We start from the raw sequence: 16,144 nt of genomic DNA on the forward strand, positions 1-16,144 counted from the left end.
TGACATATTTCTCATGAGCATCTCAACTCTTGTAATGTTTTCTGTGCGGCTCAACGTGTAGCCGTTGATGGGATGAAGCATCCAAATGCAAAGAGGCCTTTAAATTCCCCCAGCGGCCAATAAACTCAGGTCACTGCTAGGTCGAAGGACTTAGATTAAGAAACAAGCATGGCTGCTACTTCTGGATGAGAAATTACCACCCGCACAATTGTGTTATCTCTCCCACGACAGACACGCATGCATCGCCTTAGGCCCCTCACATGACAGAGTTGGCATTCTTCTGTTCTTGTGTAACTTTCCATTTTAAAAACACGCTGCACCTTCATTTTACCTCATTAATAACAGTCACAAAGGATCTCTTAGCTTGCCCTCCCCCCATCTATTCCTCTTTGCAGTTTTAGTCCAAATGTGAGGCACGTTGTCTTGCACGTAATGATGTGAAAACACAGCTGCAGGGCATCTGCCGAATTCAAACCATGATGGAGTTGGCAGGACAGAAGCAGTGGTCCCTTGGCAGATGGCGACCGTGCACGTGGATGCCAATTAGTCCGTTAGCCACTTTGAGAGAGAAGATTATCTTCCAAGTCCTCCACCAGAAATTGAAATGAAATGCAGCGGAGAATGTGTCAGCAAAACTCGTGAGCACAGGATGCCGTACCGAAGCGCACTATCCATCCATTTTTGGACACCACTGGTCTTGGTGATGGTCACAGGAGTGGCTGCAGCCAAACCCGACTTGACTGATCGACTCCAACCTGAATGGTCGTCCAGATCATGACAGCCAGGGCACACGGTGAAGTACACACTGAGTGGGAATGTATCCCGTGCCTGCATGAAATTCACCAGTGTACCACTACATCTGGGGTGTCCAAAGTGCAGCCCGGGGGTGATTTGCGGCCCGCGGCTGCGATTTTATCGGCCCGCACCACAGTCCATCCATCCATTCTCTATGCTACTTCTCCTCATTAGGGTCGCGGGGGTATGCTGGAGCCTATCCCAGCTGACTTCGGGCGACAGGCGGGGTACACCCTGGACTGGTCGCCAGCCAACCACAGCCCGCACCACAGTCGAAAAATGTAATTTAACAAGGAAACTTAAAAAAAACAGCAGCAAAAATGGGAAAATCAATCAAAAGTCAAAATATTCTTCAAGAGTTGTAATCTAGCAAGAAAAAAAAAGCCATAATTTCAAAAGAATAAAGTAATAGTATGAGGGAAATTTTCATTTTAGCAGCTTGAAGTTGAAATATTAAAGAAAAAAGTTGTATTGTCAAAACCAATGAATAAAGTTGTAATTTTTGGAAACTTAGGTTGGGGGAAAATGTATAACATGGGAATAAAGTCAAAATATTAGACAGAAAGTTGAAATATTTGGAATTTTTCTTTTTCTTTTTTTTTTTTTTAAATCAACAGCAAAGTCAAAATATTAAGAATTTTTTTTTGCAATTTTATGAGAATAAACTTGTAAAATGAGGAAAAATATCATTTTAGTAACAATGTTGACATAAAAAAAAATACATTGTTTTAAAAGATAAAAAATATTATGGGAATAAAGTTATAATTGCAAGAAGAAAATTTACAAGAGGAAAGCCGAAATGAAATAGTTGGAAAATTAAAAAAACACTGGGGGGGGAGCCGTAATTTTACGGGAATAAAGTCAAAATATTTAGAAAAAAACATCCCTGCACTAGATGATCTCTGACCCTACACATAAAGACGCATACCTGTAGCCTATGCTCTTTCTCACTGTAGAGATCATAACGTATAAGGAAGGAAAGGAAAGGAAAAATGGTTTCTGATGCTGTATTTCTTCACAAACACATTAGGGCAGCACTGATTTGTAGGGAGGGGTATCGGTTCATTTACTTGTGCCAAACCACTACCTAGAAAACTGGGGAAACATATACATTTTGGGCAAAAACAATGCCTTTTTTTAGATTTTTTTTTTTTTGCTTGTGATGTTCAAAAGTCCACTGTTTGTGAACGCACCTCACTCGCCGTGACTGTGGTTGATGAAAGTGTTGCGGACAGCACGTTACTCCCAGAATATAACCTTCAAGTACTTGCTGCGGTTAATTGGTTCCATACCCGACACTGATAAGTGAATTTCCGCTCAATAGGATTCCTTCTTGATAAATAGAATAGCTTCGTAGTTAAAGCACAGAAAATCTGCTTACGATCTTCTAAATACGGTACTTTACTAAAGCCCTCTAGACATGAAATAACCATATAATCACCTTTACACTCATATTACCAAAAATAGTAGACATAAATCAGACAAAATAAGCTATTGAAGACATAAATAAAACTTGTGCTTGTGTCGCAGTAAATGTGGAGGACAGGAGGTGTCGTCGTGGGTTACAGCCGCAACAGTAGCCTGTGTTATTATTATTATGATGATGATTATTATGTTAATATTATTGTGCTTGTTGTCAGAACATTTAAACCTGCAATGTAAGGTTGTTGCTCAGGGGATCAAGTCTGGTGCTTGTCTCACCAAACAATTATAGACAGCTATTGACCAATGTCGGAATGCTATAATCACAATTTGAATCGCCTTGTATTTGTATTTTAATTCATTTAGCCTTTCATGCTTGAAAATGCTTAATTTAGCCAAAAAATTCAAATGCAAACATGCATAAAATTTGACTAATAACATTCAGCCATATACAACCGCACGGACAGGAAATCTGGAAGATCTGTGTTCAAATGTCCGTTTGGGCATCTCTGTGTGGAGTTTGCATGTTCTCCACGTGCGTGCGTATGTGCGTTTTCTGCGGGTACTCTGGCCTCCTCCCACATTCCACAAATATGCATGTTAGGTTAAATGGAGACTAAATTATATGTGAAGCTATGAATGAGAGTGTGAATGGTTGTTTGTCTATATGTGCCCTGCTATTGGCTGGCGACCTGTCCAGGGTGTATCCCACCTCTCGCCCGAAGTTAGCCGGGATATGCTTCAGCATAACCCTGCGATCCTCATAAGGACAGCATAGAAAACGGATGGATATCGTGGATAGATTGATAGAGTGAAGCCGTGAAATTCGAAACGCGATGTGACGAGGGACAACTGTACTGCGCTTCATCCTGAAGCAGTGAGGACATGCGTGAGCTGGAAGGTGCTGGTCGCTGCCGACTTTCCTAAAAGACGAAAAGCCAGCATTTTTTTTTTTTTTGACAGCAGCAGCACCAGCTGGAGACCAAACGCATTCAAGATATTACTGCTGTATGAATGAATTAATTTGACTGCCAAGATGGAGGACCGTATATCCAAGCTCACCAGAAAGTGATCACGCTTTTACAACAAAGTATCAGAGCTTTTCCTACAGGATAGGGCGCATGCACTTCATATATGAAAAAGGTAAGACCACAAACGTTTTTCAGTTAAAATCAATAAATGGAACGAACAAGTATTTGAAAACCAATTTTTAAACAAAAGTGAATTATTCTGTTGTTTTTCTTGTTATCCTCTTAATGAGCACAGCTCTCCAGCCATAAACCTCGCGGCATGTCACCGTCTATAAGAGCATTTGTTCCTGTATTTGCTGTAACACAGCAGGCTACAGCAGATCAGGACATTTAGCTGGCTTTACCATCCACAAGAAAGGAAAGTGTAGGTAAACAGCGAGCCAACATGACTGCGTATTGACAGAAAGCAACAAAGTAATCAGTGTGAATATTTTATAAGCTTAGAGATTTCTGTAAAACTGAATACAGGTTGAAAAGGAGTTTGCACGTCATTCTGTTTTGATGTTTTTCCACATTGCCCCGATTACTTTTGGGCGGGGGAGTCAGTTTCACATCCCAAAGCAGGCCGTGTCTCTGGAAACACCTTCAAGGAAACAGTCACGTGAGTGGAGGAGCACGTTTGAAGGAACTGGAATGAAACCAGTGGAGAAAAATCATATCGTGAATAATTCCGCTCAGTCTTTTCTCCCTTTAGAATTCACTCTAACAAGTCTTTAGATCGAGTCTTGTTTCCAAGGTTCACTGAAGAGACTTCAAACTAGCATCTCAGACAGGAAGTGCGCAAGGCTGTCAGTGCAGACACTGTGTCATTAACCCTGCCGCTCTTCCTCTTTTACTGTAAGTAAAGACGCCAGTAACTCTCCAGTTGGATGGAGGTTGGCGGGGGGGGGGGGGGGGGGGGGGGGGGGCACTATATAAATGTGACAGTGTTACTGCGCCAGAGAAAATGACTGTGTCACCACGCTACATCAATCGGAGCATCAAGGGGGCTGAACCACTGAGACATTTTGTAGCCGAGGCCTGAGGCTATGGACTCCCCTCAAAGGGGCAGGGCGGGGGGCAGGGGGCTCTTTCGTCTCCGAGCTCAGCCTACTTGACATGGAGATATAATCTGTATCCCCGGGAGAAAATGTGATGGCACACAACATTTTCTTTTACAAACAAGACCTTGCTTGGCATAAGTTCAAGTAAACACATGATAATGCACGGGTTCTACTAGGACTCCTACTGCACTGCCAGATCGTATGCAGCCCCCAACCCAACCCCAACAGTCATCCGGTGCTAACACGGGGCAATGATGTAAATACGAAAAGTGGGTCTACGCACGGAGGAATAACATACATTTAGAAAGAAGAAAAATGCACAGCGGATGAGTCATGTGTGGCAGCTTTCTCCGGGCCTGAAGCACCCGGCATCGTTAAACAATTAAATGCTAAATGAACAGAAATATGACACAGAGCACCAAATAGGCCTGCTTATGTAACTAAAATACCTAAGCCAAACCTCTCACCACGGAGGCTATTAGAAAAGTGGTGTACAATCCGAAGCGGACAGGCTGTCAACATTAAAAGAACAGGAAGGGCAGAAGGAAGGACGATGTACCAAAGCACAAAAACTACCACAATCTATCATTCCACCCAATATAAAGGAACATCCTTGCAATAAATCCTCCATTCATACGGGTTATTATGCAAATATATGTATCATATTCCCTGAAACATGCCTCTTTTCCACTGCCCAGTACCAGAAAACTGAGAAGACCAAGGCTGGATTGTGGGGGAAGGCTGTGCCATTAGAATTCATCATTACTTGGGTGCCATGGTGACGCCAACTAATAATACGTACATTCCCGTATTTGCACCTTGATCTCACCAGAATTGAAAAGCTTTGTTCCATATGGAGAGAAATGTGTGTCTTTTTGACCAAAGAAAAAAAAAAAAAAAAGGCTTCTAACACAAAAATAAAAACAAGAAACACAAACAAAACTTTGAGAACTGCAAAGAAAACTTCCAGAAATACAAAGAAAAGATCAGGAAACACGAACCAAATGTAGAGTTGGCAAAACAAAAGCAGCCTTTGAATAATTTTGGTAAAAAACTTTTTTTTATTTTGCTTGCAAATCTTTTTGTTGCTTTCAAATTCACACACATCCGTGCATTCCTCTCCATAGTTCCACCTCGCTCTGCAAAGATTGCTTCAAATTGTTTTCCTCCTTTCATTTATCGTTTACTATTTCAGAATGACTGCTGTGGAAAAAGCTCATTAAAACGATTACGCTAGTATTGCACAGTACAGAATATAACATTGAAGCATAATTAGCAATTTGCGAAAATTATTACAAAATAATGTTCATGAAAATGCATTTGGCCTTTCTAATAAATATTTATGGTATAGATATAAAATATTAGTAGAATATATAACACCATAACCCTCGAGGACATGTTGCAAGACGGCCATTAATGTTATGGAAGCACAGTAATCTCTCGTTTATCGCGTTTAATCGGTTCCAGACCCGTCAAATTTAAGTAGAATTCCTTATTTATAAAATGTAATATTTTCATAGAGCATATAAAACCTGCTAACGACCGTCTAAATATGGAACCTGGAGACATGAAACACCACCCCGTAGTCATCCTTACACTCATATTACGCAATACAGTAGACATCATCTGAGAAAATAAGCCATTTAAGACAAATGCTCGTGTGTGCTGCAATAAATGCGTTCCGGGCGTGTAGACGGGATGTGATGTTGGGAGTTCAGAGTTGAGTTTAAACTGGATTACGGCCGCAACAGTAGCCCGTGCTATCGTTAAAGTTTTTATGTTTTGATTCTTGTGCCTGTTGTGAGATTTTTTTTTTTTTGTGAGATTCAAAACTGCAATAAAATCCTGTCGTTCCGGTGATCAAGTCTTCGGCGCTTGTACGTTTCATCTGCTGACATCTAGTGACCAGTGTTGAATACTGCATACCACAATCTGAATGCGTCTACTTAATGCCTTACATTTGTATTTTAGTTCAGTTTGCCATTTTTATGCTTGAAAATGCTTCATTTAGGCAACAAAATAGGTGCAATTTGCTTAACTATGCATGCTTTTTTTTTTTTTTTTTTTTTTTTACCAATAGGCCGTATTCAACCACAAAACAGCATGATTTATGAATTAATATATTTTGGAAAAACTGCTAGAGTGAAGCCGCAAAATTCGAACGGCGACGTAGCGAGGGACAACTGTATACCTAATAAACTGTCAGGTTATCACCAAGTCAAGGAGCTCGCAGTCTAATTACATGTTTTTTTACGCTTGCATCAACCCTGAATACCCCACTGACGAGAACACAGAGCAACCGAATGAAAGTAAACCTACCTTAGACAAGGTCACCCGCACGGGTGTACGCGCACAATGACGACCTGCAGATCTCGTCAGTTCCTTTGTGGGGATTTACAAAAGACTAACACCGAAACTTCAAAGTTATTTTCATATTGGACACCATACGAGGAATAGTAATTTCTACTCTGGTAGTGCTAAACCTTTGATGTGTGCTCTTTTATTTATTTCTTTCCCTTCTTCAATGTAATGAGGATGTGAAAATTATTCTACTGGCACCATTCAGGACGCCCCTGTGGTGCTGATTCCGGTCTTCTAAAAAATAAAACGGCTGCAGGACATGTCCTGCTACTATCATCATTCATCCATATGGAAATTAGACTGAAGACACACACTAGATCACACAGATGTACCTGAAATCAACGCACACACATGATATTTTAACTCTGGCCCGTGTTACATATTTCAATTGAAAAACATTCCTCTTGTTAGCCTCGCATTTACCTTGCAGTTACCGTATTGACCCAAATAGAAGACCTCTTTTCATAAAATATTTTGAAGACAAAATCAATCTTTTTCAATATTAGTGAAATAAAAACTAAGGCGGCACAGCGAAGTAGTGGTTGGCACTCGGGATGGCCAATATTGGCATAAAAATGAGATATGGGATCATTTCTGTAGTTTTTTTTTGCTGCCGGTATTAACGCACGAGTGAGACCTCGCTCCACAGAGCAACTTGCTAGTTCAGTATGTCCGCAGTCTCTAATTATTTCCAAGTTTCGCCTCATTTGCAATGACTGTAAAGTGGTATTATGACAGGGGAGTGTCATTTTACTGGTTGTATTAGTCCAGCGTTTCATACTTTTACACTTTGTTCTTGTACAGATGTTTGTGCCACATAGAAATGTGCAGCTTTCCAAATGGTATCGTTGGGGTTGGTAATGGGACGTGTTAAAATAGTTGACTATTGGTCATGATTTTAAAAAGAATGACTATTCTGTTGAGACAAAATGGTTAAAACAAATTGGCATCACAGTAAAAGAAGCATAATCTACAGTCCTAATATTAAGCATCTCTAGTTGGCACGTCTGTCTCATAGTCAGGAGATCGGGGCTTGAATCTCCGCTGGAACATGCATAACATGTGAATGGTTATCTACATGTGCCCTGTGATTGACTGGTGACCAGTCCAGGATGTCGCCTAGGACTATAATTGACCCTAAAGAGGACAGGTGGGACAGAAAAAAGATGGATGGATCATCAATATAATGGGAAATGCCATGAAAACCTAAATAACCATCACCAAACAGACTATTAACTAAAAACATGCGTTACATGAATCCCTTTTTTTATCATTTTATTGGCCCAACCGTGAAACTGAATTTCTGCGAAGTAGTAATTATTTATAAACGGAATATTTTCATAGTTAGAGCATAGAAAACCTGTTTACGACCTTCTAAATACGTGTTATAAATAAATAACAGAGCCCTCTAGACATGAAATAACAGCCCTAAAGACACCTTTGCCCCCAATATACAGTACAGTAGTAAACACAATAAGACAAAATAAGACATTATAGACATAACAGATACTCACACATTGGCATTGGGAGAGTTCCTTGTTTTTTTCTGGACTGCAGTGACTATTGGCTCATCAGTGTAAACGTACTGACACCAAGTGACCAGTGTAGAATCCCACATATCACGTCTTTGAATGAGACTTCTGAATGCCTTATATTTGTATTTTCATTCATTTAGTCATTTTTATGCTTGAAAATGCTTCATTTAGGCCAAGAATAAATAAAAAAATTGCATAAATATGCATAATTCTGACGAATAGGCCGTTGTCAATTACGAACAGCGATATATAATATTTTGAAAAACTGTGATTGAATGAAGCTGCAAACCGTGAAATGGCGAGGGATGACGACTGTATACCCACGTAAAGCACAGCTAAATCCATCTTTCTTTCTTTCTTGGAGATCATTGTGCATTCCTGGCACTTTATATTTAATGGGATAGTTCGCATTTGTTGACATGAAGTCGTATGACATCAGCAGTGTAGTGTATCAACAACAGCGTCTTCGTCACGTACACAAGAAAGGAGACGAGACAGTGTGCAGGGATACGCCGGGAGACATTTATAATGCCGAGCGATTTGTGAGGTCTGATTTTTTTCAAACAGGCATTTTTGTGATGCAAATGTATTACTCTTTTGAACGCATATTGTTTTGAGAAGCCAAACTCCTTACTTGTGAAACCCCAGCAACTACATTCATCACCAAACTCTGACCAGAACTGGACTTAGGAGACCAAGTAGGGGGTCTAGTCGCTGTTGATGGGGATGTCATACGACTTCATGTCAAAAAATCCAAACTTTAACTTTCGGCGACTGAGGCAAAGAAAAGAGCTGCAAGGATCCGTATTCTCACCAACTATCCAATAGTATTTGAATATGCCTAGCTTAACATTTGTTGAAATCCTACTTAAATCATAGAGCCTTTCTAAATTAAAACAGTGTTACGATACTATTTAATAAAATGTGGTTAAATTGCAATATTAATTTTTAAAGATCCGCCTGCACTATCATGCGATCGTCTGCTCTTACTTCGACTTTTCCACATGTCCGACAATTGCACAAGTCTCATCAGTACTGTCGATAAAGACAAGCCATGCTGTGTCGGTCAACACAAAATCCCCTGCTTGGACTGCTGCATGCCCTCATAAGCAAATACCACTGGCCCATAGGAGCAGTACCCATGAATCTTGACAAACACAAACAATGGTAGGCCCATTCATTACAGCAGTGCCCCAGGAGTGGTCCGCCTGGCTGTTCAGCTCCATGCGTGTCAGGTGTGCACACATTGTGAGGGCCTGCTGGGACTCACTTGTCCTAAGACAAATCACTGCTTAACAAGCAGCAGCAGCAGCAGAGAGCAAGGTCACATACAATAGCTGACAGACTATGAGCACAGTGTGACGACTGACTGTCTGTGAGTGAGCACAGTAGGGGAGCAATCGTGGAGCAACGTTAGACTGGAATCACTATTGTCCACCAATCGCCAGACATGAACTTTGAACGTCCTATAGGAATCGGTTTTATACGATATAGGGATGCAGGGTTTCCCCGAGGATGTTTTTGAAGCTGTGGTGGTGGGCTGCCTCGGAAGGCAGACCGTCACCCCCGTGTCGTGCTGCTTGCGTCTTCTTCCGCTGTGGAACACATGTATGTAAACAAGATGGCCGCGGCGCTTTGTTGCGGAGGAAGAGTGGCATTACCGCGAGCGTCTTCATCACATACACATGAATACAAAGGCAACGAGGGACACTCGGGGAGACAAATATAACGGCGAGTGTTTTGTGAAGTCGAATTTTTTTGAGGAGGCATTTTCGTGACGCAAATGTATTATTCTTTTGTTGTTTTGAGAAGTTCAACTCTTCACTCAGATGGCCGCAGCAACTCAGCGGAACTACGTTCCTTGTCACGGCTCTCCAACCTGAACTGAACTCACAGCACCAACTGGGGGGTAAGTCACTGTTGCTGTAGTACACTGCTGATGGGGAAGGCATACAACCTCATGACAAAAAAATCCAAGATATCGCTTCAACAAAAGGTTTCATTTAAAAACTGCATTTTGTGTTTGGTTGTGTCGTCATTGGCTAATGTTAATGTATATTCTAATCTGCGCTTGAGCATCTCTGTGTGGCGTTTTCATGTTCTGCCCGTGCGTTCCTCCCACATTCCAAAGAAACATACATGTTGGGGTAACTGGCGACCAGTCCAGGGTGTACCCCGCCTCTCACCCAAAGTGAGGAACAGGAACAACAACAAAAAAGTTTTGCTTTATTTTTCTTTAGCTGCCTCACTTTAAAAATCCTCCACTCTCTACTGTTTGTGCATCGTCATTTCTTCCTCTCCTGATCTGCATCACTAAATGTCCTTTAGGACAGTATAACTGCTTTTCGGGGGTCGTATTTACTGAAACTTACAGGCAAAGTCCAAATGTGTGTTTAACTTTTGCCAGGAGGACCTTCAGTTTTCCAAGAGCAGTGAAGCATAATGTGTATTATTGTGGTTTTAGGTTGCAGGGGTGTAAAACTACAATTTATTATAATGTATTAATATTTCACCTGTCATGTACACATTTGCAGACCTAACAAACGGCTGTTAAACCTGTCAATTACTATGCTTATCTGAAATTATTACTAAATGTAAATTTACATTTACTAAATTCAATTGACACTGTATTACAGTAGGCATACATTCTCACAAAACAGCCATTTAGCTGTGCTCATTTGCTGCTAATGTGAGCAAACACCACTACTGAATAAGCAAGGCAGTTCAGTCAGTTACACACATTTCCTCTGATCGACAATTATTTCTCGCAATCAAAATATAAAACCCAGATGACAGATGGAAGTGGCATGAGTAGTTCTCCAAGAGCCGCCATGTGTAAATAACGCTGAAATGTAATCCACTACGGTCAGAGTTGCTGAAAATTGCTGCAACTTGACACGGAAAGTGGTTGTAAAGGTGGAAAAATATCTCAAATAAGCAAAGCACGTCTGCAGTGAACGGAACCAAGTTGTTACAATTCAAAGTGTCCACCTCCGCACGGGTCAATGGATGCAGCCAGCTGCTGCGTTGAGGTGTCGGGTCCTTTGAGGAACTGTCAAATAGCAGACATACATCCGCTAAACATGTCATGAGAACCAATAACCCACATGTGTTTTTATTTTAGTCACGTTAGAATACAAATATAATCGCAAATAGTAACGTAATTATCACAAACAGAAGTCAAAGATTCAAATGGAGAACAGAAAAACTGTTACAAAAACACTTGCGACCTGCTTAAATAGAAGAGCATTTCCTCTGCAATGCGCTTGGAAGTAAGAGAGCGGGAGGAAAATGAAAATAGAGTATAAACAGACTTATCGTGGCTCTGCAGGTCCAGTCCAGCAACTTGCAGCGCGTGTCACAATGCAAAAAAAAAAAAAAAAAAGGGGTAAATTGTATTCCACAACCACAGTGCATGAAGTCACAACTGGCTGACTTAAGACAAGACGCGCTGCTGATGTCTTTTGTGACTCGCTGACCCAGACTTACACGCATGGCCACATTACAATAGAAGTGTTTGTTCTGTTCAGAGAAAGATGTTTGCAAAATCATCGCAGCTTTTTTGCCAAAGACCGGCACAATTTTCAGTGTCAAGAGGATACTCACAAGGAAATACTGGAGAAATCAAAATATATGAGCTACACACATAATTTGTTGGCTTGTATTTTCCTGATGTTCATGAGCAACCTCTTGCAGTAGTCCTTGTGGTCGACAGGCTTCACGTCCATCACCGTTGCCTTGATCCTGGATTCATCCTGACAAGAGACACAGTTGTATTCAACATTTTTACAAGAATCTGATTAGCCTTGCATGTGCTTGTCACAGGTGCAACTTGAACCATCTTCCCATCAAGTAGTACAGTCTGAAGTTCGACCAGTACTCAACGTAAACCTTGCTTCTTCGCTAACAAAATGAGGGGTTTCACGATGGGATACAGCCGAGACATGCATCACTACGGAAGCTCCAATGACAACAACGGAGTCACGCCCCTTCTTTTAACACAGCCAAACCCTCCCTCCAAATCATTCAAAACGATTTCCCACCGTGCCTGCAAGGAGAGAATCAAAAGGTGAGTAACCTCGCTGTTGTCAAAGAACCAAGGTTACATTGAGTAACCTGGCGTTCTTTTTCTAACTTCGCTCAGTGTTTCACTTTGGGACATATGGCCATCTCCCAGATGGCAGCAGACAAGCTAAGCTCCCCGCTAGGCATGGGCCGGTATGAGATTCTGATGGTATGATAGATAACCTTGAGCAAAAATATCACAGATTGACAGTTTCATAATTAGTTCTAAAATGTGTTATTTTGAAATATCTTCATTGAAAAAGGAAAAACCTCTGTTGAACAGTCGTTTATAAACAACGTAGCACAATATGATGAAACCGTTACCTCCGTAACGCCGTGCGTGCAATGCACGTCTGAAAGCTGTGTGTAAAAAAAAAAAAAATAATAATAAATAAAAACCTCCATAATGCAACCCAGCCCGTGACCAACAGGGCCAACAAGGCAAATCTTGGACACACTCACCTTCCTGGCAAAACACGCATTGGGGGTCCAAAGTGTGGCCCATGGGCCATCATTGCAGAACCATCCCGGCAAAAGATTAAAAAAAAAAAGAGCAAAAAGGCATAATGTAACTACAAAAAGCTAAAATGTTGATACTAATAACAAAGATTTGTCTTTAAATATATGTATCATGTTTTTTATTCTAATTCTTTTTAATTATAACGATCAAAGAATAGCTGGACAGCCCCGACACACAAATACAAGTAGACAAGAGAAACACTGAGCTGTATTGTTATTTATTTATTATAACAGTGGTTTATTTGGCCTCAAGAATGTTGACAATATCTTTGAGCGTCAATTTGTGGGAAAATAAACATTTCAAAACACACCTGCAGTGTTTTTGGACTGTGTTCAATAAACAAGTTTGTACAGTCATTCTTTCCATTGTACTTTTCTTAAAATTCATGTTAAAATCTCGTCTCGCTTTCGTGCATCGTCTCGTCTCCTGAGTTGTCTTGTGACACTCCTACCATTGACTTATTGATGCCTCTGGTGTATAGTTTATAACAGGCATGATCTAGTGAGGCTCGATGTGCTCAATGAAGCGTTGAAACCCGACATTACTCGTCACGGTCTTTCCTCTTACAGCTAATGATTTTGCCGTCCCGTGGAGGTTTCTCACGCTTCGCAAATGTTTCAAACAGCGGTGGATGTTTCAGGAAGCCGTCGGTGTTGCCAAAATCGTCCTTCAAATGCACGATGAGATTGGGTCTGTGCCACAATAAGAAACTGGTGCATGACAGGTTTTGCACTCAGCTGCAATGTCTTTTTTGGACTTTAACGAAAAACACAGCCACGCGGTACTCTTGTACTCTTCGCTAAACACGCTAGCACAAGCTTGCACACTGTTGTGATCACGTGGGTTCTGCTTGACGACTAGAAGTGCAGGCGCGGAGTCTGGCATGGACGATATTGTTCTTTTTGGCTGATAGCCGATATCAATATCAGATCAGGACAGTCCTACAACATACAGTACAAGTGCAATGCCCTCACGGGGCACAACTAGTTAAGTCTCCACTCCTCCATAGTTGCGAAAAGCCCTCACCTCCAGTGGAACACAGAGAGTCCATCACCTTAGGCACGAAAGCAGGGTAGGCTGCATGCAGACCCTGATCAGCCCTGAAGCAAACTGTAAATATGCTGGTCTAATAGAGAAAGCCTGCAGGTCACTCACGTGCTTTGCTACCCCTGCTTCAAAGAGAAATGTTATCCCCACAGCATTGATTGGCTAGAATGAACAATGCGGAAGGGCATCCACCACCATGGACAGATCCCAACTGGGAATCAGGGATCGAGAAACCAGGAGTTTAAAACGTAGCCGCTTCATAAAATGGTTTACCAAAGGGTGCTGCCCGACTCGCTTATCTCCCATGCTTACATAGCAAGCATACATTCCAAATATGCCACGATTGTGGAAACAGACTTTCCTCTTTCAACCAAATCCTGCAGAAAACACAGCAGGGCCACAGAACACTGAAAAGAAATGATGTCCCTAGCATTATACCATTCCTCAAAAACAAACCATTCGCTGTTATACAAGGAGCACATGGAAGAAGCCCTTGCTTCTGTTGCGTGTCAATGAACTGATCAGGCAGGCCTGCAGCAGATAAATTCCCTATCTGGTTGAGTGGTAAGTTTCCCCTCTCGCCTGAGACAGCAGGCCCGTGTGAGCAGGAAGATGCCAGGGTTTGTCATCCAGAAGCTGTACAATCTGTGTGATCCGATAGTTGGATTAGGGTTGGGCATCGTCTGAATTTGAACGATGCCGTTCCGATTCAGATTCCTCGTTTTGATTCCGCTACCTACCGATTCTCGATTCTGATGCTTTTAAGAGGCAGGGTCATAAAAGTTTGCATGGTTTAAATGAAGGCGCTAGCTAAACGGAGCTCTTTTTGGATGAAATGTCTGAACTTCTCAGGGCTATTTTCAACCAGTGTGTAAATATCAAAGTATCCAACTTGAATATAAATGTTATGACGTTTCTTTTTACAGGAGTGCACTTTCACGTAAGATGTTTACTTTTGAAAAAGTTGTATGCTTTGTTTGCTGCCTCAATGTTGGTGTAAGCCATTTTTATGACACCCTTGTTTTGTTCACACAAGTAAACGGGATATGGCCATAAATGGTCTTATTTTGAAGATCGTAAGTATGTTGTGTGAGTTGAGAAGGCCCCTGGACTGTTGCTAATTTCACACATGTATAAACTATTCACTTGTGTGAAATGAATCACACTGATCGTGCACCCTCCTTTGCATTATTATCATTGTGTTGCAAACGCTGCACTCAGCCGACCGTGCTTTTTATGAAGTTACGCCAAACTTGTGGGCCGCTTCTTCTTCACTTGGTGCTAGCCGGCTTCTTTTTTGTTGGTGTTCACAGCTATTTCTTCCAGTCGGCTGAGTTGGCATCGAAACTAGGAATCGAAGTAAAAACATTTGAACGATCCCGGGAGAATCGTAATGTTAGTGCCGATTCCCATCGATTCTCGAGATCCTGATGCCCAACCCTACTTGGAACCGTCAATGAAATTTCATAGCCAAGTATCTGGTTGGTGAAAATAATATGAGCAATACAAATAATTACAAATTACTTAAATTTAAAATGACCATTAAAATACTGGTCACCTACATTAACAGATGCAAAGAAATAGCTTGTAGATTGTAGTGATTAGCATGATACTGGTCACAGAAGGTTGCTACCCAATTTTAATGCGCTGTGATGTATATCGATTCTACCCTAAAATGCTCCAATTATAGCCAGGGCATTCATTTACTAAACTACAGAGGACAGGATGATAATTCGAAGCAGGTGATAATTGGACAGAGGCTGTTATTTCCCAAATTTTAAAAATCATATAAGATAGTTTAAAAAAAAAAACTTTAATAATGACTTGGATTGCATGAGAAAGTGGAAAGGAAAATCTCGCTCTTTATGACCACATGGTCAGTAGCGTGAAGGAGCAAACTGCTCAGCGAACATTAGTAATCTTGATGACTTGATTGTAAACAATAGCAGGGCAAGGGGAAGAGTTTCACACCAACAGCTGAATAGTGCAACCAACATTTTAAAGCGCATACGGAAGCTGATAAAGCTGCTGAATGCTGACAACACACCAACTTCTTGCATTTCACAGGTATGGCGTGATGTGTCACTTTGTTTACATAGCCAGTGCTGCTATCGCCATCAAATCCAAACTGTGGGCCCAAAGTTTACTGCTTGGAGGCAACGTGGCTTTACAAAAGGTGGTATTTGCAGATTCAGATAAAAACACATCACTATGCGAGTGTTTGATGTGTAAAAACAGATTTGATATAACCGATAATGGAAAGTTTTCCATCTTCGCTGCACAGTACTTAATGTGACAGACATTTTTCTCTGGTGTTTGCACAAA

The 16,144-nt window shown here is 41.2% G+C and overlaps 1 protein-coding gene across 1 annotated transcript in view; it reads right to left on the reverse strand.

Moving 5' to 3' along the window:
- Positions 1–5,265: 5,265 nt before the first annotated feature.
- The window catches only part of rpa1 (replication protein A1), a 40,509-nt gene continuing 29,630 nt past the window's right edge, over positions 5,266–16,144 (reverse strand). The window contains exon 17 of the mRNA XM_054794249.1: positions 5,266–11,942. Within this exon, the coding sequence (XP_054650224.1) occupies positions 11,826–11,942 (117 nt within the window). The 3' untranslated portion in view covers positions 5,266–11,825. The remainder of the gene's footprint in view (positions 11,943–16,144) is intronic.

The sequence above is a fragment of the Dunckerocampus dactyliophorus genome, chromosome 12, assembly GCF_027744805.1.
Source record: "Dunckerocampus dactyliophorus isolate RoL2022-P2 chromosome 12, RoL_Ddac_1.1, whole genome shotgun sequence".
NCBI lineage: Eukaryota > Metazoa > Chordata > Actinopteri > Syngnathiformes > Syngnathidae > Dunckerocampus > Dunckerocampus dactyliophorus.